General features: G+C 42.8%; 1 protein-coding gene across 1 annotated transcript in view; it reads left to right on the top strand.

The window, feature by feature from the left end:
* Window positions 1-19,594, top strand: part of MEX3C (mex-3 RNA binding family member C) — a 30,939-nt gene extending 11,345 nt beyond the window's left edge. Inside the window, exon 2 of the mRNA XM_077816680.1 lies at window positions 16,455-19,594. Within this exon, the coding sequence (XP_077672806.1) occupies window positions 16,455-17,680 (1,226 nt within the window). The 3' untranslated portion in view covers window positions 17,681-19,594. The remainder of the gene's footprint in view (window positions 1-16,454) is intronic.
* The last annotated feature ends 3,523 nt before the right edge of the window (window positions 19,595-23,117 follow it).

Raw genomic sequence — 23,117 nt, 5'->3', positions numbered from 1 at the left:
GCACATTTTAAAAATAAATTACTCAAGAACTGCTTCCATGAGTCGTGAATACCCCCATTGCAACAAGCTTAGAACCATCTAGAAGAGCACTACCGATTGGGGCTGCGTGAGTCACGGCTGTGGGCTCAAACATTCAGAGGAAAGTTATGAAAGAGACTGCCGATGTGGGTGATGGTGTGAAGCTGACAAAGTTAAAAGGACTGGCCATTTGTCTGCAGCATCATCATCTTAAGTCACTACCTACTAGGAATCAACAGTATAGATGATAGCATAAAGGAAAACAAGATAGGCAGACATGTGATCCTTCAAATTTGTCAACGTCTGCACCATCTTTAAAGCATCACAGTTGAGAGGAGGCCTGAGAGTTTCTGTTTTTCCTTCTTCTTTTGGGTATCGTCTGATCCATATGGAATGAAGTGCAATTGCCATGGATCATTGAGGTTTAGAGGCTGACAATGCAGTCCAATCAAGGGGCAGCCTGGTACAGAAGGATGTCTCTGTCTGGGACACAGGAGACAACCTGGGATCTGTTCTCAGCTCTGACACAAACTGCTGTGAACTTGAGCAAGTTACTTCACCTCTCTGTGCCTCTCTCCCTTCCTGCCTTTTGTCTTGCCTGATTAGGATTGAGATTTTCAGTAACCTTACTATGCGATTGTACAGTCCCTAAGGGTACAATGGAAGCCCCAATTTTTGAGGTCTGTAGGTGCTACTGTAATCAAAGTTCACTCTGTGCTGCTTATCCTTACTTAAAACATTGTTTAAAAGTAGCTGCTTACAACCAGTTCCAAGCCTGCTCTCTGTGTGCTTCTGAGTCTTCTACGGCAATGAGACCCAAAGTCCAGCTGCCTAGATCCTGGAACAAATGTATCAGCCATCCTGACTCCCCTCTCCCCCAGCTGCTTAGACATGTTCCCCTCCAGAGTCCACCTGGCTGTAGGAGCTCTGGTTTTCTGGTAACACCCCAGCACAGCGTGGCAGGAGAGTAAAGCAAGAAACCACTTGGCAAAAGAATTTAATATACATACAAATTCTTTACTCTTTAAGAGTATGGCAAAACAACACCACTCCTGAATGCAGTCCTTTGTGACATTACTGCCTCTGTGAGTCCTTTAAACCATGCAACTCTTCCAGCCTTCTTGCCCAGTACGTGGCCTTCTGGCAGTGAAATGGCCTGCTTTGCATAGAGATCGCTCCTGTCTCTGACTCCTTTCTGTGCTGCTGCTTGGGGAATTTCCATGTTGCAACCCCTTCAGATTTGGGGCAGAGTTCTTCAGCGTCCATGGCCCTGCTGCCATACTCACTGTTCCACCGAGGTAGAGCCATTCAAGGTTGATGGCCCTTGATTGTGCTGTAACAGTTTCCCAGACACATTGGGTAGGAAGTTCCTGCTGCACAAGGAATGCTCACAGCCACCATAAAGTTACATTGAAAATGGAAGTTGTGATACAACATGGCTTTCACAAAGCCAAAATGGAATTTCAGTTGACACAGATACATCCACCAAACTGTCACAGTAGCTGTTTCTTTAAATGGGAAATATTTAGCATAGAAGAACCTCAGTAGTCTGGGGGGAGGGGAAGGAGGAAGAGGTTCTCATTCTGTTTTTTCTCACTCCAAAAAAAAATTTTAAAAATGGAGACTTAAGCTATGTCTATGCTACAGACCTTACAGAAGCACAACTGTACCGGTCGAGCTGTGCCGCTGTAAGGTCTCATGTGTAGCCGCTCTATACCGGTGGGCGGGAGAGAGCTCTCCCACTGGCATAATTAAACCACCCCCAATGAGCGTTGGTAACTATATTGGTGGGAAGCGCTCTCCCACCGCATCGTGCTGTCCACGCCGGCGCTTTTGTTGGTCGGGGTGGTTTGTTTGTTTTTTGTTTTTTTTCATACCCCAGACCAACAAAAGTTTTGCCAACAAAAGCGCTAGTTTAGATATAACCTTAAGTTGCAGATCTCTCAAGACCTCTAGACAGACTTATGTGCAGGTCTGGGGAAGAGCCAGTGGTTCTGGTACATGCAGACACGAATAATATAGGGAAAGGTACGAGAGTGGTCCTGGTGGCCAAATTTAGGCTGCTGTGTAAGATTAAAGTCCAGGACCCACATGGCAGCATTCTTTGAAATACTTCCAGTTCCCTGCACTTGGCCAGTTGCACTTGGCCAGTTACACAAGCAGAACTTCAGGGTCTCAGTGCATGGAAGAGATGATGATGTAGGGAAGGAGGGTTTTAGGTTTATTAAGAACTGGAGAACCTTTTGGCAAAAAGGGAATCTATTCAGGAAGGATGGGCTCCATCAAAGCCAAAATGGAACCAGATTGCTGGCATGTAAAATTAAAAAGGGAGAGAATTCTTTTTATTTCTTTTATTATTTTTTTAAACTAAAGGAAAGCCAACAGGTGCAGAGGAGCACATTGTTTGGTTAGAGACATCCCTTAGGATAGACATTGATAAAGTACAGGTCGGAATTGAGGAGAACCAGTCAAATGAAAGAGTCCCATTCAATTAAATCACACGAAGACCCACAACTTAATGTTGACAAATTGTATAAATACTTGTATACAAACACTAGAAGTCTAAATACTAAAATGGGTGAATTGTAGTAAGTGCCTGGTGTTAAATGCAAATATTGATATAGGCATCACGGAAACTTGATGGAATGATAATCAGTGGGACATGGTAGTACCAGGGTACAAAATATATAGCAATGACAGAGTAGGTTGTGCAGGGTATGGGGGGAAGGAGCAATGGAGTCACTATATACGTGAAAGAAAGCATAGAATCAAATACAGTAAAAATTTTGACTCAAGCTACTGTACAATCTCTATGGATAGAAATTCCGTGCATGAATAATAAGAGTATAGCAGTAGGAATATACTGTCAACCACTTGACCAGGTTGGTGGTGATGGTTGTGAAATGCTCAGGGAGATTAGAGAGGCTATAAAAATAGAAAATTCAATAATGTGGGATTTCAGCTATCCCTTTATTGACTGGGTACATATCACCTAAGGATGGGATGCTGAGATGAAAATTTGTAGATAACATTAATGACTGCTTCTGGAGCAGATAATCCTGGAACCTACAAGGAGAGAGACAAATTCTTGATTTTAGGTCTACGTGGCACACAAGATCTGGTCCAAGAGGTGAATATAGCTGAATCGCTCAATAATAGCAACTGTAACATAATTAAATTTAACATAGTTTTTTGGGGGGCGGGATGGAGGAGAAATACTGAATGCCACCACCAGTGTTCTCTCTAATTTTTCCCACCCATGTGCAGAATGAATTTTGTTATGTGCACCAATATGGGAACTTAGGCCACCATAGTAGCATTTAACTTCAAAAGGAGAACTACACAAAGATGAGGAAGCTAGACAAACAGAAATTAAAAGGAACAGTCACAAGTGAAATGTCTGCAAGCTGCATGGAAACATTTTTTAAAACACCATAATAGAGGTTCAAATGTATACCCCAATTTAAAAATAAAAAGAGTAAGAGGACCAAAAAAGCTGAACAACAGAGTAAAGGCATGTCTACATATGCAAGCGCATCTCTGGTGAAGACGCTCCATGTTGGTGTGAGAAGCTTTCCCTAAGTATAAAAGTATAATTAAGCAGACCAAAAAAGAATCTGAAGAGCAACTAGTAAAAGCAACAAAAGCTAACTGTAGAAAATTGAAGTACACCTCTATTCTGATATAATGCGGTCTGATATAACGCGAATTCGGATATAATGCAGTAAAGCAGCGCTCCGGGGAGCGGGGCTGCTTTACCTCATTATATCCAAATTAGTGTTACCGCATTAGCACAAGGTGATTGGCACAGCAAGGCTGGGAGGTGGAAGAAGCAGAGTCACAGTGGCACGCTTAGGGGAGGAGGCAGAGCGGAGGTGAGCTGGAGCAGGGAATGGTTACTCTCCCTATCCCGATATAACACAGTCTCACCTATAAGACGGTAAGATTTTTTTTGGTTCCTGAGGACCACGTTATATCGGGGTAGAGGTGTACATCAGAAGCAGGAAGCCTGCCAAACAATCACTGGATGATTGAAATGCTAAATGAGCACTCCAGGAAGACACAGCCATTGCAAAGAATTCACTTAGCTTTTCTGCATTGGTCTTCATTGCACATGATGTGAGGGAGATTCCCACACTTGTGCCATTCTTTTGAGGTGACAGATCTGAGGAGCTGTCACAGATTGAGGTGTCAGTAGAGGCTTGGGAACAAATTGATAAATTCAAGGGTACACTAAGTCACCAGGACCAGATGGTATTCACCCAAGAGTTCTGAAGGTCTGCAGTTTTAAATCTGAGTTCCTAGAAACTGTGGTATGTAATCTATTGCTTAAAATCAGCTTCTGTACCAAATGACTGGCGGATAGCTAATGTAACACTGATTTTTTAAAAAGACTCCAGAGGCAATCCTGGCAATTACAGGACTAACTTCAGTACCAGGCAAATTGACTGAAACTATAGTAAAGAACAGAATTATCAGATACAGAGCAACACAATATGTTGGGGAAGAGTCTGCTTTTGTAGACTGAAGTCATACCTCACTAATCTATTAGAATTTTTTGAGGGAGTCAAAAGCATGTGGACAAGGGTGATCTGGTCAATCAGTGTACTTGGGTTTGAATAATAAGAGTATTTGGATTTTCAGAAGCCTTTCACAAGGTCCTTCACCAAAGTCTTTTTAAGCAAAGTAAGCAGTCATGGGATAAGAGGGGAGATCCTCTCATGGATCAATAGCTGGTTAAAAGACAGGAAACAATGGGTAGGAATAAATGTTCAGTTCTCAGAATGGAGAGGTAAATAGCAGGGTCCCCTAGGGATCTGTAGTGAGACCAATGCTATTCAGCATATTCATCAGTGATCTAGTAAAAGATGTAAACGGGGGTGGCAAAGTTTGCAGAGGATACAAAATTACTCAAGAAAGTTAAAGCCAAAGCCAACAGTGACACAGTACAAAGCTATTTCACACAACTGGGTCACTGGGCAACAAAATGGCAGATGAAATTAATTGTTGATAAATGCAAAGTAATGCACACTGGAAAAAATACCAACTATACAAATACAATGATAGCTTCTAAATTAGCTATTACCACCCAAGAAAGATCTTTGAATCACCCTGGATAGTTTTCTGAAAACATCTACTCAATGTGCAGCATCAGTCAAAAAAGAGGACAATGTTGGGAACCAATAGGAAAGGGGGATAGACAGAGAAAATATCATAAAGACGCTATATAAAACCATGATACACCCACACCTTGAATACTGTTTGCATTTCTAGTCTCCCCATCTCAGAAAAGATATATTAAAATTGGGAAAGCTACAAGAAGGGCAACAAGAATGATTAGGGGTATGGGACAGCTTCTGTATGAGAAGAGATTAAAAATACTAGGACTGTTCAGTTTTATAGACTTCTGTCAAATCCCCCATTGCGGGTGGGGTGGGGGTGGTCCATGAATGGTTTGGAGAAAGTGAATAAAGTGGGTTTTTTTAACCCCTTGACATAACACAAGAACCAAGGGTAACCCAATTAAATTAATAGGCATCAGGTTTAAAACAAACCTACGAAAGTACTTCTTCACACAATACACGGTCAACCCGTGGAACTCCTTGCTAGAGGATGTTGTGAAGGCCAAAAGTATAACTGAGTTCAAAAAAGAATTAGATAATTTTATGGAGGATAGGTCCATCAATGGCTATTAGCCAGGATGGGCAGGGATGCAACCCATGTTCTAGGTTTCCCTAAGCCTCTGACTGCCGGATGCCGGGATTGGACGACAGGGGATGGATCACTTGATGATTGCCCTGTTCTGTTCATTCCCTCTGAAGCAGCTGGCATTGGCCACTGTTGGGCTAGATGGACCATTGGTCTGGCCCAGTGTGGCCACACTCCTGGGTAGTGACTGCTTGTTAACCACCCATCATTGAGGATGTTCTGAGGCCCTTCGGAAGGAGAGGAGGATTACTTAACAGTAGGTGTTCTTTGACTATATTGCCTCTGCAGATCCATGCCCGATTCTTACTTCTGAAGAATCACTTTGGAAGAGTCATTTCAATTTTAGTGGAAGGAAATAATTGAGGGAGATTGGGACTGAGGTTCCTTCCTTAATGTTTATGGGTGTGTCTACACTACAGCAGCATAACAGTGTCACTGCAGTGCTATAGTGTAGACCAGTGGTCACCAGCCGGTCAATCGCAATTAACTGGTCGATCGTGGAGACTCTCCTAGTCAATCGCGCTCTCCGGCCGCTAAAAGTCTGGTGGTGCAGAGGGTCTGCTGCTAAGGCAGGCTCCCTGCCTGCCCCAGCCCCAAGCTGCTCCCGGAAGCGGCCATCACGCCCCCTGGGGATGGGGGGCAGGAGTCTCTGTGAGCTGTTCCTGCCTGCAAGCACCGCCCACGCAGCTCCCATGGGTAACTCTGGCCAATGGGAGCTGCAGGGGCAGTGCCTGCAGAGGTGCAGCATATGGAGCCATGGGCGCCCCCCCCCCCGGCTCTTTGGCCCCTTCCAAGAGCGGTGTGGGGCCGGGGTAGGCAGGGATCCTGCCTTAGCCCTGCTACGCTGCCAACCAGGAGCCACCTGAGGTAAATGCAGCTTGGCGGGACCCCAGCCCCTTCCCAGAACCAGCACCCCAGCCCCTCCTGCACCCCAACCGCCTGGCTCAGCCAGGAACCCCCTTCCACAATGCAAACCCCTCAGCCCAAAGCACCCTTCCCCCCCCCCCCCCAACCCCGACCCTGCCTGGTGAAAGTGAGTGAGGGTAGAGGAGAGAGAGCGACGGAGGGGGGGGCAGGGGATGGAGTGAGCAGGGTGGGGCCTCAGAGAAGGGGTGGGGGAGATCCTGGGTTGCCCTTAAATTCAAAAAGTGATCTTGTGCGTAAAAAGGTTGCTAACCACTGGTGTAGACACTTCCTACATTGAAGGAAGCTGTTTTTCCATCAGGAGTTAATCCACCTTTTCAACAGGCCAGAGGTTCTCAAAATGGGGGTCAGGATCCCTCAGGGGGTCGTGAGGTTTACATGGGAGGTCGCAACCTGTCAGCTTCCACCCCCAAACCCCGCTTTGCCTCCAGCATTTATAATGGTGTTAAATATATAAAAAAGTGTTTTTAATTTATAAGGGGGCTTGCACTCCGCAGCTTGCTATGTGAAAGGGGTCACCAGTATACAAATTTGAGAACCACTGCAATAGGCTGTGGCTAGGTCAGCCTAGCTTTGTCTACACCAGGGTTTAGGTTGACCCAATTACAGCACTGAGGGCACATCATTTTTCACATCTGTGAGCAACATAGCTAAGACTCTCATTTTTCACTGTAGACCAGGCCTCGGTGTTGGGCTGCACGAGAAGGGGCTCCAGTAGTCGTTGCTTTTCTAGATGGTTTTTATCAAGTTGTTTTGCGGTTTCCCCTGCCAAAGTTTGGCGCATGAAACTTGTTATCTTTGCAGTTTGTCTCATCTGGTTTATGGTGTCGAAGTCCGTAAGGACATGATTATTATTGCCTATTAACAAAAGATTAGAACTGTATAGGGCAGTGGTGCCCATACTTTTCCTGCCCTGCCCCTCCTTACCAGTAATTGAATGTGTCCATGTCCCCTCTCCATTGCTACACTGTTGGCTCAGCAGAGGAGCTTGGGCTGGGGGTGGAGCTGGGGCTAGAGGTGGAGCTGGGGGTGGAGAGGGAATGAGCTGGGGCTGGGGGCAAAGGAGAGGGCTGAACTGGGCTAGATGATGCTCCCTCCCTGCCCCCCAGGGGGGCTGGCCTGGGCCCTGATGTGCACCCCCCCAATGTTCCTTTGCACCTGCTTACAGGAGGGGGGGACACAGCCCATAGTTTGGTTACCACTGGTATAGAACGTTAGTGTTACCGTTTCTGCTCTTACATTTAGGAACATCAGTGTTTGCTCCTCAGCTAGTTGGTGTTGGCTTTTTGTTTTTTGTTTTTTGGTTTTGTTTGGGGGTGGGGTGGGGGTGTGTGTGTGTGTGTGTGTGTGTGTGTGTTTTAAATACTTGAAGCCAAAAGTTGAAACTTAGTAGATTTTTTTACAATTTGTTTGGCTGTCCTATGCTCCTCATAGGCATCACTCTAGCTATAGTATAGTTGAGACCTCTCCACTGCACACCCATATTTTGAGATTCAGGTTTGAACAAATAAAAAGCTCAGTAAAATTGCTAGGTACATACATCAGTTCTGAGTCTGGAGTTGCTCTATCTACAGTGGAAGAACCTGGTAGAAACAAACACAGAACATCTTGGAAGGAGCAATCACTATAAAATTCTTGCCCTTTTAAAAAGACTTAATAATTGATTGCATGGGGGTAAATAAGGACATTCTTAGTGTAATTCTGACAGGCTTATTTATCACAAATCCTCTTCCCTCCCCCTTTATGAACTGAGCCCTCATCCTAAATGCCCTGGGTTGTGTTTTTTGTTTTTGTGTTTAAAATGTACATATATTTACAAAACATGGAAAAACTAACTAGATCAGGCAGCTAGCTAAGGCCTTTTTCCTGGGCAATATTGTCCTGGAATATTACCCCTCCGGTGCCTCTGTGTATTGTATAAGGCTGAGCATGCCATCAGCACTCGTATGATTAATATTTGTCTAATGCAGTATGCTGCCTCGCTTGAAGCCATTCGGGTTAGCCATGTTTCTGACACTATATATATTTTTTCTTCTTAAACTCATGATTTGTAAGAGCCACCCAGCCTTAGCTGATAAACTAACACACGTGCCAAATCTGTTTTTAGGCTTTAAGAACGTTTATGTTGCCAAAGACCTATTTTGTCCTTCAGATATTTATTTGAGCCTAAACACATGCTTACTTGAGAGATAAGAAGTGCTCTAAAGGAACAAATTGCGTTTCTTGGGGAAGTATAATATTTACAAGTTATAAAATTTCTGGTCAGACAAGTCTGTCTTTTAAGAAAAATGGGGAGGAGGTTTGAGAAATATGAGCCAAACCAAGTGTTCTCATTTTCCTTGGAATATCAACTTTAGAACTTCAGGCTTAACATCCTTTTTTGGATATGATCAGCACAAACCAACCGGCAAATAGTTAAAGCCCCAGTCCTTCAAAGACTTAGGTGTTGTCTACGCTTGTTAAATATGACAGCATAAAGGAGGGGAGCAAATCTTAGCGCTTGTCTGTGCTTTATAGCAATGCACATACTGGGGTGTGACTTTTAAAGTGCATCAATGTGTTGACCATGCTAGTGCACACTACAAGTTTTCTAGCACAGATTAACATAACGTAACAGCACTATGTTAAAGTGCACTACAGAACATTTAGTGCACACGAGCAGGTCTACAGGGACCAATTAATGTGCAGCATGTCTGTGCACTTTAGAAATCATACCCTTGTAATGTGCATTATCCCACCATTTAGACAAGCCTTCAATTACACATATATAAAAGTAACTCCTCACTTAATGCGACTTCATGCAAAACAATGTTAAGCGAATTGAATTGAGGGAGGGGGGTAGGTTCCAGGGAAATTTTTTTCGACAGACAAAATATATTATATACATATATAGTATAAGTTTTAAACAAATTGTTTAATATTGTACACAGCAGTGAATGATTGTGAAGCTTGGTTGAGGTGGTGGAGTAAGAGGGTGGAATATTTCCCAGGGAATGCCTTGCTGCTGATGAACTAGTACTTAGCTGGGCTCTCAAGGGTTAACATGCTGATGTTAATGTAGCCTCACACTCTACGAGGCAGGAGGGAGGAAACACAATAGATGCAGGGTTGTAGCTGCAAACACTTCCCTGCAAAAACTGAACATGATGAGGAGCCCACGCTATCCAGCTGGGGCGCACCACTCCCTCCTCCTGACAGAACATGCACAAGTGCTGACTTTCCAAAGTGCTGGGGGGTGCGTGCATGAGTGTGTGTGGGTGTGTGAGAGAGAGAGAGAGAGACGTGCCTTGCCCCTTTAAATATGCTGACCCCACTTCAAGTATGTTGCCCTTTTAAGCAGATCAGACAAGAAGCAACAGCTTCCAGCAAGCACCCTCCTTTCTGTCCCTGAGCCCTGTCCCCCTCCTCCACTTTGTGGAGAGGGAGTATGGGGGTCGGGGGGGGGGGCAGGAGCACGGGGACATCCTGATATCAGCACCCCTCTCCCAGCAAGCAGGAAGCTCCAGGGGCAGCTCCAAGGCAAAGGGCAGGGCAGAGGCAGTAGGGGGGAGGGCCACCTGAACTGGTGCTGGGCGGCTGCCAAGCCACATCCCCTAAATTCCCTGTAAGGTAGCTGATGGAGGAGGGGAGAGAAGGGGACTGCGCCCCCTCCCCCCCCCCCGTTCTAATCCCCGCAAGGAGGGGCTGCTTTTCCAGAGAATCCTCCAAGCCGTGGACAAAGCAGGCAGCTGCCAAACGACTATAAGGGACCATTGTGCAACTTTAAACAAGCGTGTTCCCTAATAGATCAGCAACATAACGTTAACCGGGACAACATTAAGTGAGGTGTTTCTGTACTGGTATAACTTTATTCATGTTCAGCAAAGCAAAATAAACTATACCAATATAAAACCCCCTTATCTGATATAACCGCATCTGCAAGAGGCTTTTAGTGGCATAACTATGTCAGTTTAACCACCCCCCACTCAAAAAAAAAAAAAAAAAAAAAAAAAAACTTCACCCCTTGCCAACAGCTATGCCAGTCTACACTTAGTGTTATTGTGCCTTACTCAGTGGTAAAGTTAAGTACAGTTGTAGGCACATTTCAAATCAGTGGAACTACGCAAGTTACAGATATATTTACACTCCAGTATCAATACAAGTGGTTTTTTGGCCGATATAGTTAGTGGTGGATGCTAGGTCAATGGAAGAATTCTTCCATCAACGTAGCTGTGTCTACAACATGGGTTAGGTCAACCTTACTACAGTGCTCAGGATGAGAAATTTTTCATGGCCCTGGTGATGCAATTAAGTTAATCTATTTAAGTGTAGACTAGGCCTCAGTCTAAAAGAATACAGTACTCCTTGGCTGTCAGACTTCACTGTTCATGTCTGTTTACATTTGTTACTGGGCTATTCTACATTGTCTTGCATCAGAATAGCTATTCAAGTCCAGAATTAGGAGACACTGGGGGGGAGGGGCCTTTTCTTCATATGCATGCATTTTTGTCTCTGACTTAACAGGCTGAGAAACCTCTTGATTTGTACAGTAGCCATATGACTCTTAATAGCTTAATGATTCCATGTCAGACTGAAGGCATCGTGTTCAGATGCAGTATGCTGTACAAGGAAATGCTTTGCATCATCCCTCTGCAGTGATTAATAGAGGAGGGTAGGGAACCAGAACAGCCAAGTAAAAACAAATAGAAAAATTGTTCTAATAGAACTATATAATGAGGTTTAGTGACCTAGTTATGACACAATTGCCTTTTACAATAGTCTATTATTGGTGTCTTCCAGCTTTCCTAGCAAACTAAACTGAGTTGGTATTGATTGATGCATTCATAGGTCTCTGGTGTTATATATGATGATTAGGGCCCTACCAAATTCACAGCCATGAACATACCACAGACCATGAAATCTGATCTCCCCCATGAAATCTGATTATCGTAGGGGAAGGACAAGGTCGAGGGGGTCCTGGCCCTAGCTAGGGAAAGACGGGACTTCCTCTTCCCCTGCAGGGGCCATTCAAGGAGCCAGGTGAGACCCACCTCTGGGAACCTAGAACTAGATAAATTCATGGAGGATAGGTCCATCAGTGGCTGTTAGCCAGGATGGGCAGCGGTAGAGTCCCTAGCCTTTGTTTGCCAGAAGCTGTGAACGGGCAACGGGACGGATCACTTGATGATTGCCTATTCTGTTCATTCCCTCTGGGGCACCTGGCATTGGACGCTGTCAGAAGACAGGATATTGGGCTAGATGGACCTTTGGTCTGACCCAGTATGGCCGTTCTTATGTTCTAACTTCACCTGGCTGCAAGTAGCTCTGTGCCTGCTGGCTGGGACAGCTTCTGATCCAGGTGGGAGGCTTCTGGGGAAAAAAAACTTGGACATATGGTAACCCATCCCACCCATGCTCTGTGAACCTCACTTCTGTGCTGCTGCTGGCAATGGCACTGGCTTTAGAGGTTGGTTCGCTATGGGGGTGATGAAGCACTGGAATGGGGTACCTAGGGAGGTGGTGGAATTTACATCCTTAGAGGTTTTTAAGGCCCGGCTTGACAAAGCCCTGGCTGGGATGATTTAGTTGGGGTTGGCCCTGCTTTGAGCAGGGGGTTGGACTAGATGACCTCCTGAGGCTAACCAGCAGCCGCTGCTCTCCAGCTGCCCAGCTCTGAAGGCAGTGCCCCTGCCAGCAGCAGTGCAGAAGTGAGGGTGACAATCCCAAGACCCCTCTACAGTAACCTTGCAACCCCCATGACCCTCTTTTGGGTCAGGATCCCCTCCCCCCATTACACCACCATGAAATCATAACATTGATTTTTTTAAAATCCTGCGACTGAAATTGACCAAAAAACTATGAATTTGGTAGGTCCTAATGATTTCCTTCAGTGGCAGTTCTTTCTATCCTTCAGATAAAGTTTGAGAGTATACCTTGGATTCGGTGGAAACCACTCTCTTGTGAAGCCAATTTTTAAATGTCTGAGGCAGATCTGGGGCTTTGCTTTTTCTAGGCTGATGAGTCATATCTTAAAAGAAAGCCATGCTCCTCTTGGTAGTGCACCATTCTGAATGCTGACATGTGAAACAAACAGTCTTATCAATGTGAATTGTATTGGGACTGAAGTTTATTAAAAGCATTGTTTTTATGAGTTTTCAGCTGACATTACAAGTCCCTGCAGGTTGCAGGGACTGGGTGTTGGAGACAGAAGACTAGCTACCAGGGAAACTTGTTTAGAATGTGTAACTTATTCAGATTGGTGAAGCACTATGGAAACTAGTATTCAATAGGCTCAAAAATGCCATTTTAAATCACACTTTGTGCCAGATAGTCATAACACTTTAGAGTAGTTCTTTAAATGATCATGTTTCATACCCTCTCTGAAATAAAGGACATAGTATCAGTTATCCAAGTTGAACGAAGGAAATTAAAGTAATTTTTGCGTGTGTCTGTGGGGGGGCGGGGATAGTTGGTGCACATGAGGAGGATAGGACTTCAATTTGGGGTCATTCAGATAAACAAGACTTTACTGCATTGACTAGCTTAGCAGCAGCATATTGGGCTCACAGTGAGCTAGTTTATCCCCAGAGGCAAATTTCATGTTGCTTTGTCAACTTCCTGTTTGTGGTGGCATCAAAAACCAAGGGCAGATTGGGCACTTATTCAGAGTAGGAAGCCCACAACACAATCTAGGGTGTACAGGGAGAAGAGGAAATTACCTAAATTAGGAGCTATGGTGTACTTTTAATGTTATTAGCAGAGAGATTGAATCTTTCTCCAAAAGCTGATACCTACAACCTCCCATACTGCTTGTGCCATCTGACTTTTTCTTAGTCCCCCCCACTCAATTGCTGGTGTGGCAATTGTCCTGCTAGGTGGATATGAATATTAGGAGACTCCACTCCCAAATCACTTGCATAAAATCTTTCTTTACAGAGTAAATGAAAGGGACACATCATCATTTTTTGGGATGACTTTTTTTTTACCAAATTAGTTAAAAATTTCCCTTTCTGCAAGCATCCTTGTACATAGCATGGCCTGGAATATTTGATAGAAAAGCCGTCATGTTTTTAAAGAGCCTTTTATGAGGTTTTTTGGCTTCCTGCTGACGCAAAGGGGCCTGCTCAGCAAAGGAGAGCAGTTGGGCACAGGCGCTGTGCCACCCACACCATTTGTACCTGTTTCTTCTTCTCACCTGCTTGCTTTCTGGCCTTGACAGCAGCATTGCAATGTAGGGCTTCTTAGGGCACATCTACGTGGGGATAAAAGCTTCAGGGCATGAGCAGGTGGCTCGGGATTCGGGGCTAAAAACTGCTAGGTTGATGTTCTGGCTTGGGCTGGAGCCCAAGCTCTGGGACCCTACACCCTTGTAGGCAGCCTGAGCCCAAACATCTGCACACCAATTTTTCTGGCCCAAGGCCCACAAGCCCAAGCCAGCTGGCTTGACCTCTCCTGAGCTTCTAAACTCCTCGAAAGGATCAGCAGAGGAGCCCCAAGAGGTAATGATTCCCCACCCCCCCAACACACGCACATGTGCGCACACGATTCTAATCATCAGTGTTACTTGAAACCGTAGTAGGTAATGTTTTGAGACCAAAATGTTTGGGGAACTTAAATTGATAGTTTTCCTTGCCGAAGTGCCCTTTGAATTGTTTCAGAGTAACAGCCGTGTTAGTCTGTATTTGCAAAAAGAAAAGGAGTACTTGTGGCACTTTAGAGACTAACCAAAAGCTTATGCTCAAATAAATTGGTTAGTCTCTAAGGTGCCACAAGTACTCCTTTCCTTTGAATTGTGTTTCTCTCCCTCCCCCCCTTCCACCCCTCCCCCCAATGGCTGTTAAGCGGCTAATGTTAAAGTTGGCACCCTTTGGGTATGTTTACACTGCAGCTGGAAGCAAGCTTCCCAACCCAGGTAGACAGACTTATACTAGTGGGGCTGAAACTAACACAGTGTGACCATTGTGGCTTGGGCTTTCAAGCCTAGCGAGTCAGAGCTGCACCCTTAGTAACGGTGTCCACACTGCTCTTTTTATCGCACTAACTCAAGCTCTGCTAGCTCGAGTCTCTGTCTGTCTGCCTGGGCTAGGAGGCTTGCTCCCAGCTGCAATGTAAGCATATCTTGTAAATTTAGGCAATGTAGGCATAACTTTTGCAGATCACTGACAGAGTCTGTTGGCTACTTTTGGGTCCTGGTGATGTGCAGCAGGAGTTCTTATTGTTTGTGTGCACAACATGCTAAAAATCCTCACGTATTTTAGGAAGAGGCCTGCCTGCCATTTTGTCCTCAGACTTTGAATTATACAAGTGTAAAGCTTCTTTAACTATTCATTTCTACTCCTTCAGCATTCATTATGTAAATACAGCCCGAAAATCCCAGCAAGCACCTAATGTACAAAGATTATACCAAATTAAGTATGAGGAGAAAACTGGCAGACTGTTACTCAACAGGCTGGGAGGGAAGTCTCCACTTATGAAATGAGGCAAGAGTAAAGTATAAATTATACCAGTGCTCATTGGTAACGATGACACTTCTTGGTAAAGTCATGTTTTGAGGATGTTGATTAAAGTACCTATAGCTTATAGTACATGTGTGCATTGTCTGTTCCCTAACTCCTGTCAATGTTTGACTTCTCTTTACTGAACACTTCTGATGGGGAGAAGCAAGGGAAGTCATTGGAACGTGTGTTAATGCATGCTGGTGTGCCTTGTTTGTTTGTTTGTTTTTTTTCGAGGGTTTAGCTTAATTGTGCCGGTGTTTAGCATGCATCTTGACATGATTGAGGAAGTATACCCCACAAAGCCAGAAGCACACAGAATTCTAGTTACATTTACAGGCACTGTGGAAATTAAGTGCCACGTGGTGGTTGTGGAGCCATGTATACCTCACATTTGCTCTGTAATGTGAGGGCATTTATCCAAAGTGTGCGTGTATATATGTGTGTGTAATAAATTATATAGACATATAAACAACTCATGGAGCACGAGTGTAGACAAGACGTAGGCCTAATTGACACTGCATTGAAAGGCTGCCCGCACCTTGCCTGGTGTTCCCACTGTTACTACAACTCGTGGAGGTCTACCAGTCCTCACGTTGAAGGTTCATCACAAAGTAACTGATGTAGACAGAGCTGAAAAGAGTTGAGTTGAATTGAACAGTTGAGTAGCAACATTTCTACTCCTCTCCCCCCTCCCCGCCCGCCTTGTCACAGGTAAACTCTTAGCATGCACCTAAGCAACTGAATGTCCTTTCATCTTAAACGTTGACGCCGATTAGAAGATTGCTTTTGTCAGTAGAACTGACATTCCATAAAATTCATGATGGTGCAGTAAACACCATGCTCCGGGATATGAGAACTTCAATTGCATCACTTACAACTCTGATATCTCAGTGAGTTTAATTTCACTTTTTTCCTCTGGGAAACCTTGGAAAGGTGCGGTCTTTAATAATGTGTTTTTTAAAAAAAAGAAAAAGCCCCACAGAAATAATGCTTCATCGAATAGACCAAGCACTGGGAAGAGTTGCCTTCAGAATAGATTGTAGTATTAAGGCATAATATAAAAACACTTTTTCAAGTGATTAAGAAAAATCAATTGAATAATGTTACTGCACAATGTGTTAGTCTCACCCTTGTGGTCACCACAGATCAACATGGACATAATTGAGAGAGAAGTTTTTGCTGCTTTCACTGACATGACGTGTGAGAAGTACAGATGGCTTCAGGTTTCACCCTTGAAGCTTGCAAGCAGTTTAAAACAGGAGACTGTTTTCTTGTGGTTTTCTAAAATCCCTCTTTACTAAATGTGTGTTTCTTTCCTCTAAACAGGTTGCAAAATAAAAGCATTAAGAGCCAAGACGAATACTTACATTAAGACCCCTGTTCGAGGAGAAGAACCCATTTTTGTCGTCACTGGACGAAAAGAGGATGTAGCCATGGCCAAAAGGGAAATTCTCTCAGCAGCTGAACACTTCTCCATGATCAGAGCATCACGCAACAAAAATGGTCCTGCTCTGGGTGGGTTGCCATGTACTCCCAACCTGCCAGGTCAGACTACAGTCCAAGTGAGGGTGCCTTACCGTGTAGTTGGGCTGGTGGTTGGACCCAAAGGAGCTACAATCAAAAGAATTCAGCAGCAGACACACACGTACATTGTTACTCCCAGCAGAGACAAGGAGCCAGTCTTTGAGGTTACAGGGATGCCTGAAAATGTAGACCGTGCACGTGAAGAAATAGAAATGCATATTGCCATGCGCACAGGAAACTACATAGAGCTGAATGAAGAAAATGATTTCCATTACAATGGTACAGATGTGAGCTTTGAAGGCGGCACTCTTGGATCTGCTTGGCTTACTTCCAATCCTGTCCCTCCTAGCCGCACCAGAATGATTTCTAATTATAGAAATGACAGCTCCAGCTCCTTAGGAAGTGGCTCCACTGATTCCTATTTTGGAAGCAATAGATTGGCTGACTTCAGCCCAACAAGTCCATTCAGCACAGGAAACTTTTGGTTTGGAGAAACGTTGCCTTCAATGGGCACAGAAGATCTTGCAGTTGACTCTCCTGCATATGACTCCTTACCAACGCCTTCCCAAACCATCTGGGCCCCTTTTGAACCAGTAAACCCGCTATCTGGCTTTGGTAGCGACCCTGCTGGTAACATGAAGGCTCAGCGTCGAGGAAGTCAGCCATCCACTCCTCGTCTGTCACCTACATTTCCTGAAACTTTGGAACATCCGCTTGCTAGGAGAGTGAGAAGTGACCCACCCAGTACATGCAACCAGGTTGGCCTTCCAATATACATCCCTGCTTTTTCTAATGGTACCAACAGCTACTCCTCTTCCAACGGCGGTTCCACATCCAGTTCACCACCCGAGTCTAGACGAAAGCATGACTGTGTGATATGCTTTGAGAATGAAGTTATTGCTGCCCTAGTTCCTTGTGGCCACAATCTCTTCTGTATGGAATGTGCCAACAAAATCTGTGAAAAAGAAACGCCATCATGTCCAGTTTGCCAGACAGCTGTTACTCAGGCAATCCAAATTCACTCTTAAATATATATAGATATTATATATGGACTTTTTAAACTCTTAAAGGCATGGGTGTAATGGTACTCCCCCCAGTAAACTTCCTAATTAATTCTGACTGTTATTGGGTTTTCTTGGGATTAGGCTAAAGTTGTTAGTAAATTTATACTTTCTAAAAGGCTGCTACGGTAACACTAAATCTAATGGTCTCTGTCCGGTTTGGTTTAAACGGATGGCACATTTATCAGAGATACATCTGGTATAAGGTTAAGGAACAGTAGGGGGGAAACTTTAGATCAATTTCACAACCAAGAAAACAAATGAATTTTACAGGTTTTCCTAGTGATCTGTATTAGTGTTGGTAACATCTAAGTTCTGGAGGCAATGAACCCCATAGCCTAAACAGAGAATTAGTCTGCTCTGGAGGGTTCATGGTATTATTGATGTATCAAAAAACACTTCCAATGCTGCCTTCTTTACACTGCCAGTTTTGAAATAGGTTTTGGGTTTTGTTTAGTTTTATTTTACAACAACTTACGCCTAATTCTTCAGTATTGCAAATAACCTTTTAATGCACAGTTTGATTTTTTGGGGGAATCAGTAAGGTTGTTGGCAGTTTTAAATAGATCACTGTTAATTGGGGGCGGGGCGGGAGGGAAACTGCCAAATTGACCTTCATCTCACCCAGTTTGTGAACAATGGTATGTTCAGAGGATCAGGAATGATTTGGTCTCCTTCATTGTGAATTCCTACCCACTGCTCTTCTTAATGGAATGTGGAGTAGCCTGGCTGTGGCTTGATCCCATTTCAATAAGAACTTTTGGGTGCACATACTTTGGCTAATAGTGAGGATGCTAACATTCCATTCACTAGTCTGATCAAGGTGTTCTTAAATTACATTTTAGAGATTATATAGTTCAAAATGTGAAGCATTTTTATGTTCAATCCATACTTGTCTTGCACATTATATAAATATATATATATAATATATATATATTTTATTTTAGTAATGTAAAGGAAAAAGGGGGAGGCGTGTATGTGCTCTTGTATAATTCCTGAAAGCAGCTGTGACCATGGCCCTTCAATTATTTTACGTCATTTCAAAACTGTTTCCAATCACAACAAAAAATGTCGTCTTTCAAATGTGCTGCTTACATTTCAACCTGTGGATGTCTCTAGCATCTTCATCCTCAGTATGTTCCAAAATCTGTGCTGGCATCTGAAAAAACGAACCACCCCCCCCCACACACACAAAGTGGCGTTGTAGTAGAATTTCTATTATTTTTTTAAGTGTTTTTTCCCAAGACACACACAAGCTTTTTTTCCTCAGTATAGCAAAACAAATTCTATGTATTGAACTAGTAAATATACAGAAATTTTATTTTTTATTTCCACTTGAAGAGTTACATTTCGTATAAAAGTTTACAAATAATGGTTTTTATTTTACGATTTTTTCAGTATAAGAGTTGCCTTGATGGCATATTATGTAATGCATAACTTTAATGCTAATTGCTTGTAGAATAGTTAAATGTCAGTATTGAAACCTAATCTTTAGCTCCAGTCTTGTAGATATGAACAAATGTTCACCAAGCATGTATTTTGTATTTTATTGCATTGTACACTGCAACTAATAAGCCAAGGAATCGACAGATATTAGGTGCGTGTACCATTTCTATAAACCACAAACTAACAATGACAAACTATCAATATAGTTTAGTATTTGCTAATTTTACTACACTCTTTTTGTTATGTATATGTAGGGAGGTCATAGGGATTATAAATTCAATTTGAGTAAAGTTTAAAAACCATATATTTTATGATAAAGGGCCTTTAACTTATGATGGCCAAAGCACTGATATTATATATTTGCTGTAAAGAGAATTATAAGAGTTTTATTTTTCTGATATTAAAAGTTACTTAATAAAGACTTGTTTCCATTAACTTGAATGTTTTCTGATCTTGCTGTCTTCATGGTTCTCATTTCAAACCACTTCTGTGAAACTATAATCTGATAGCTCCCTTTCACTCCCTTAAAACTTGGAGGGTTTATTGCTGAAGTGCTTTGCAAGTGAACAGTTTTTAATTTTACGCATAATTTTTTAAAAGTAGCAATGACTGACCAAATTTCAGAAAAGTTAGATGTAGGACTAGTAATATCTGAGAGCGCATCGTCAAAATAATTTAGAAATTTTCTGTTCCAAGCACATCTAAGATAAATGTATTTCCCTACTTAGATACACACACATACAACAGCAGAAGAGAATTATCAGGTATTTGTTTGAAGTAGTGTTTTACTTTCATTATTTCAGCCGTGTCAGTTCCTCGCTGATTTCAAGTTGCAGGTATAATTTTTTTGCCTTTCCCATTTAATTGAAAATTGTAAACAATATCAAGTGCATTGCATTTGGTGTTAAACTGAATGTGAACACAGATGCATTGAGGTCTTAAGCATGGTATCTGTTCTACTTACTAAGGGTCAGATTCTGTTGGTCACCCTCATTTTGATCCATAACTTGCTCTGCAAGCTGCCCAGTTCTGATCCATTTTAGGAGTTTATAGCTCCCATTACAGTAGTATCTGAGCATCTTAAACTTTAATGCATTTATCCTCTCAACACCCCTGAGAGGTAGGGAAGTGCTATGATCCAGATTTGACACATGGGGAACTGAGGCACAGAGCAATTAAACTCTTTGCCCAGAGTCACACAGGAATCCTGAGGCAGAGTGAGTTGTTGGATCCAGGTCTCCTGAAACCCAGGCTGCTGCTCTAACCACTGGGCTACCCTTCCTCTGAATTTCAGTGAGCTATAACTTAACACAAGTAAGAGTACAGAAATTGGCCTCAAATTGCCTTCAGAAACTGTCCAGAACTAGAAGGCATGTATGTGTTTTACAGATACGTATAATCTAACAGTGTGCAGTCAAGAGATTTCTACCACTGGGCAAGATTCTGTTGCCTCTGGTGCAGATGCTGCTGCTCCGGTTATGAATCTGCTGCATTAGGATTAAAAGGGAAGAGTGAAGACAAATGTCCCTGTCAAGAAAAGGAGTTCTCGGTTGACCTCTCCATTTGAAGGGACTGGAACCTGCAGCACTTGGTTGTTTGAGCACCATGATGTACTTCAGTCCAAGCTGTTATGAAATGATGATGTAGCTCTTATAGTAATGAATATCCAGTAAATATTGTTGAAGTGATTGCTCTCTGCCAGCAGCAATAACAGGTGTATTGAATAAAAGTCATGCTATTTATCTTCAAGCCTCTAAACATGCTGGGCCCTGATTATTTTAGAGACAGATCTGCCACTCTGTAATCATCACCTACCTTGACATCCGTATTCCTCCGCATCTCTAGAGATGCTCAAGCCTCTTATGCAGTTGGCCCGCTGCTGTGGAACACCGAGAAGATGTTGCTGTCCACCGTCAGATTGGGATTAAGGATTCCTCTTTTTCTCAATTTTTTTTCTTGATAGAATCCTGAAGAGGACAAATAAAACTTGAATTCACCCTGTGCTCTCTTTTAGAGTGTCACATGGCAAGGGAATAATTTACTTTTCAGGCTTTGAGAAAATGTCACAATTAGACATGTTTTTATAATATCAAAATATACAGCTGATTTTCCAATAAAATCTGTTTCTTAACCAGCACAAGGCAGGAATTAGCTTAAAAGACTAATTTTGATTTTCTTATAATTATTGTATTACACTTTATTTTCCCTGCATCAGAAACACTTCTGATCAGTAACTAAAGTTCAGTATTTTAGCTTCTGTTTAAATAAAGGTGAAACAATTTCTATGAATCTTTAATTCATTGGCAAGTCCTTGTTTGACCGTTTTAAAAATCCCGTAGTTTTTGTTTACCGATGTAATAAAATGGTTATTAAAACTGAACACTTTTTTTAATCTACTCGTTTCAGTTCAGCTTGGGCAATAGAAAACCAAATCCATTTTACTTCCGGATTTTGGTGTTAAAATTGTGAACACTAAGGGAGTGTCAGCTTTTAAAAAAAGATTTTAAATGTGTCCTAAGTTCTGTAGAAGTTTGTTTTCATGTCATGCAAATTTTAAGCCAGGTTAGTTGGTCATGTCATTTACGTGCCACAAATGTGTCCAGCTGTAACCTGGAATCACGTCCGACGTCATGGTGTGTCCAACGCGAGTGTGTTACTTCCATTCCTCTGTTTGGTGGGAGGTAGAAGGGGTGAAGGATAGTTTTTGTTCTAAGTTTTGATAAATGCATTCAATTTTGAACACCGCAGATACCAACGAGAACTAACCTTTCAAAAATCTGCTGCCCTGGAAATCATTTGAAGCACAAAAAATGAATCCTGTACCCAGGAACTCAGAGCCAGAAGTTCCAGAGTTCAAACCCTGGCACAGATGCCTTGTCCATTTTAACCTCTGGTCTCTGCTTTCCTCATCTGCATAATAGATCTAATACTTGCCTCACAGGAGTGTTGAGGATTAATTTAGTGTTTTTAAAGTGATCTAAAGTGCCATTAGTACATATATTTTAGTGCTGTCAGCAAACATCTTTTATGAATCACCAATGGAAGACCTGAATGAGTTTCTGTACTTACATAAAAAGAAAAGGAGGACTTGTGGCACCTTATAGATTAACAAATTTATTTGAGCATAAGCTTTCGTGAGCTACAGCTCACTTCATTGGATGCATAAAGTGAGCTGTAGCTCACGAAAGCTTATGCTCAAATAAATTTGTTAATCTATAAGGTGCCACACGTACTCCTTTTTCTTTTTGCGAATATAGACTAACACGGCTGCCAGTCTGAAACCTGTACTTACATAAGTGATTTATAGGTAGAACTTTTATGATTGACACTTTTATTTTCCCTTCTGAAAACAGCAAAGGGAAACTTGGGGATGGGGGGCAGAGGATAGTGATTCTGATACGTCTTCATTTAGCTTTCATGAAACCATAACATAAGCTGCTCCCTAAACATGAAGAATTATATCAGGCTACTTGGTGGTTGTGGCAGAGGTAAGCAAAAGTGATGGTAAAGATTATAATTCACTTACACAAAGAGCCAAGACTTGCTATGCAAGAACACTTAGTCTGCCTGGTATTGGGATGATCTTAAGTATGGTTTCAGTTAGAACTTGGTCTGGTGGAGGTTTAGCAAATACAAGTGCTCTATGAGCGGAGCATTCCACTGGGGAGGGGGACAGCAGTGCAGCTGCGCTCAATAAATCTACATTCTTATAGCATTCTTAGCCCCCTCTCTGAGCAACTTGCTTCTACATAACTTCTGGTCAAGATTTTTTTAAAAAGTCTAAAATTAGGCTTCTAAATAAGTGGGCTGATTTTCCCAAAAGTGCTAAGCACTCAGCAACTCTTATTGAAGTCAAGAGGGAGCTGATTGTGCACTGAACTTCTGAAAATCGGGCTGTTTAGGCAGGAGTCTTATCTTTTAGGGACTTGTGCCTGTGACACCCTGTTGTGGCTTGTAG

This window comes from Eretmochelys imbricata, chromosome 5 (genome assembly GCF_965152235.1).
Source record: "Eretmochelys imbricata isolate rEreImb1 chromosome 5, rEreImb1.hap1, whole genome shotgun sequence".
NCBI classification, from domain to species: Eukaryota; Metazoa; Chordata; order Testudines; family Cheloniidae; genus Eretmochelys; species Eretmochelys imbricata.
This window is presented reverse-complemented; position numbering and strand designations above follow the sequence as displayed.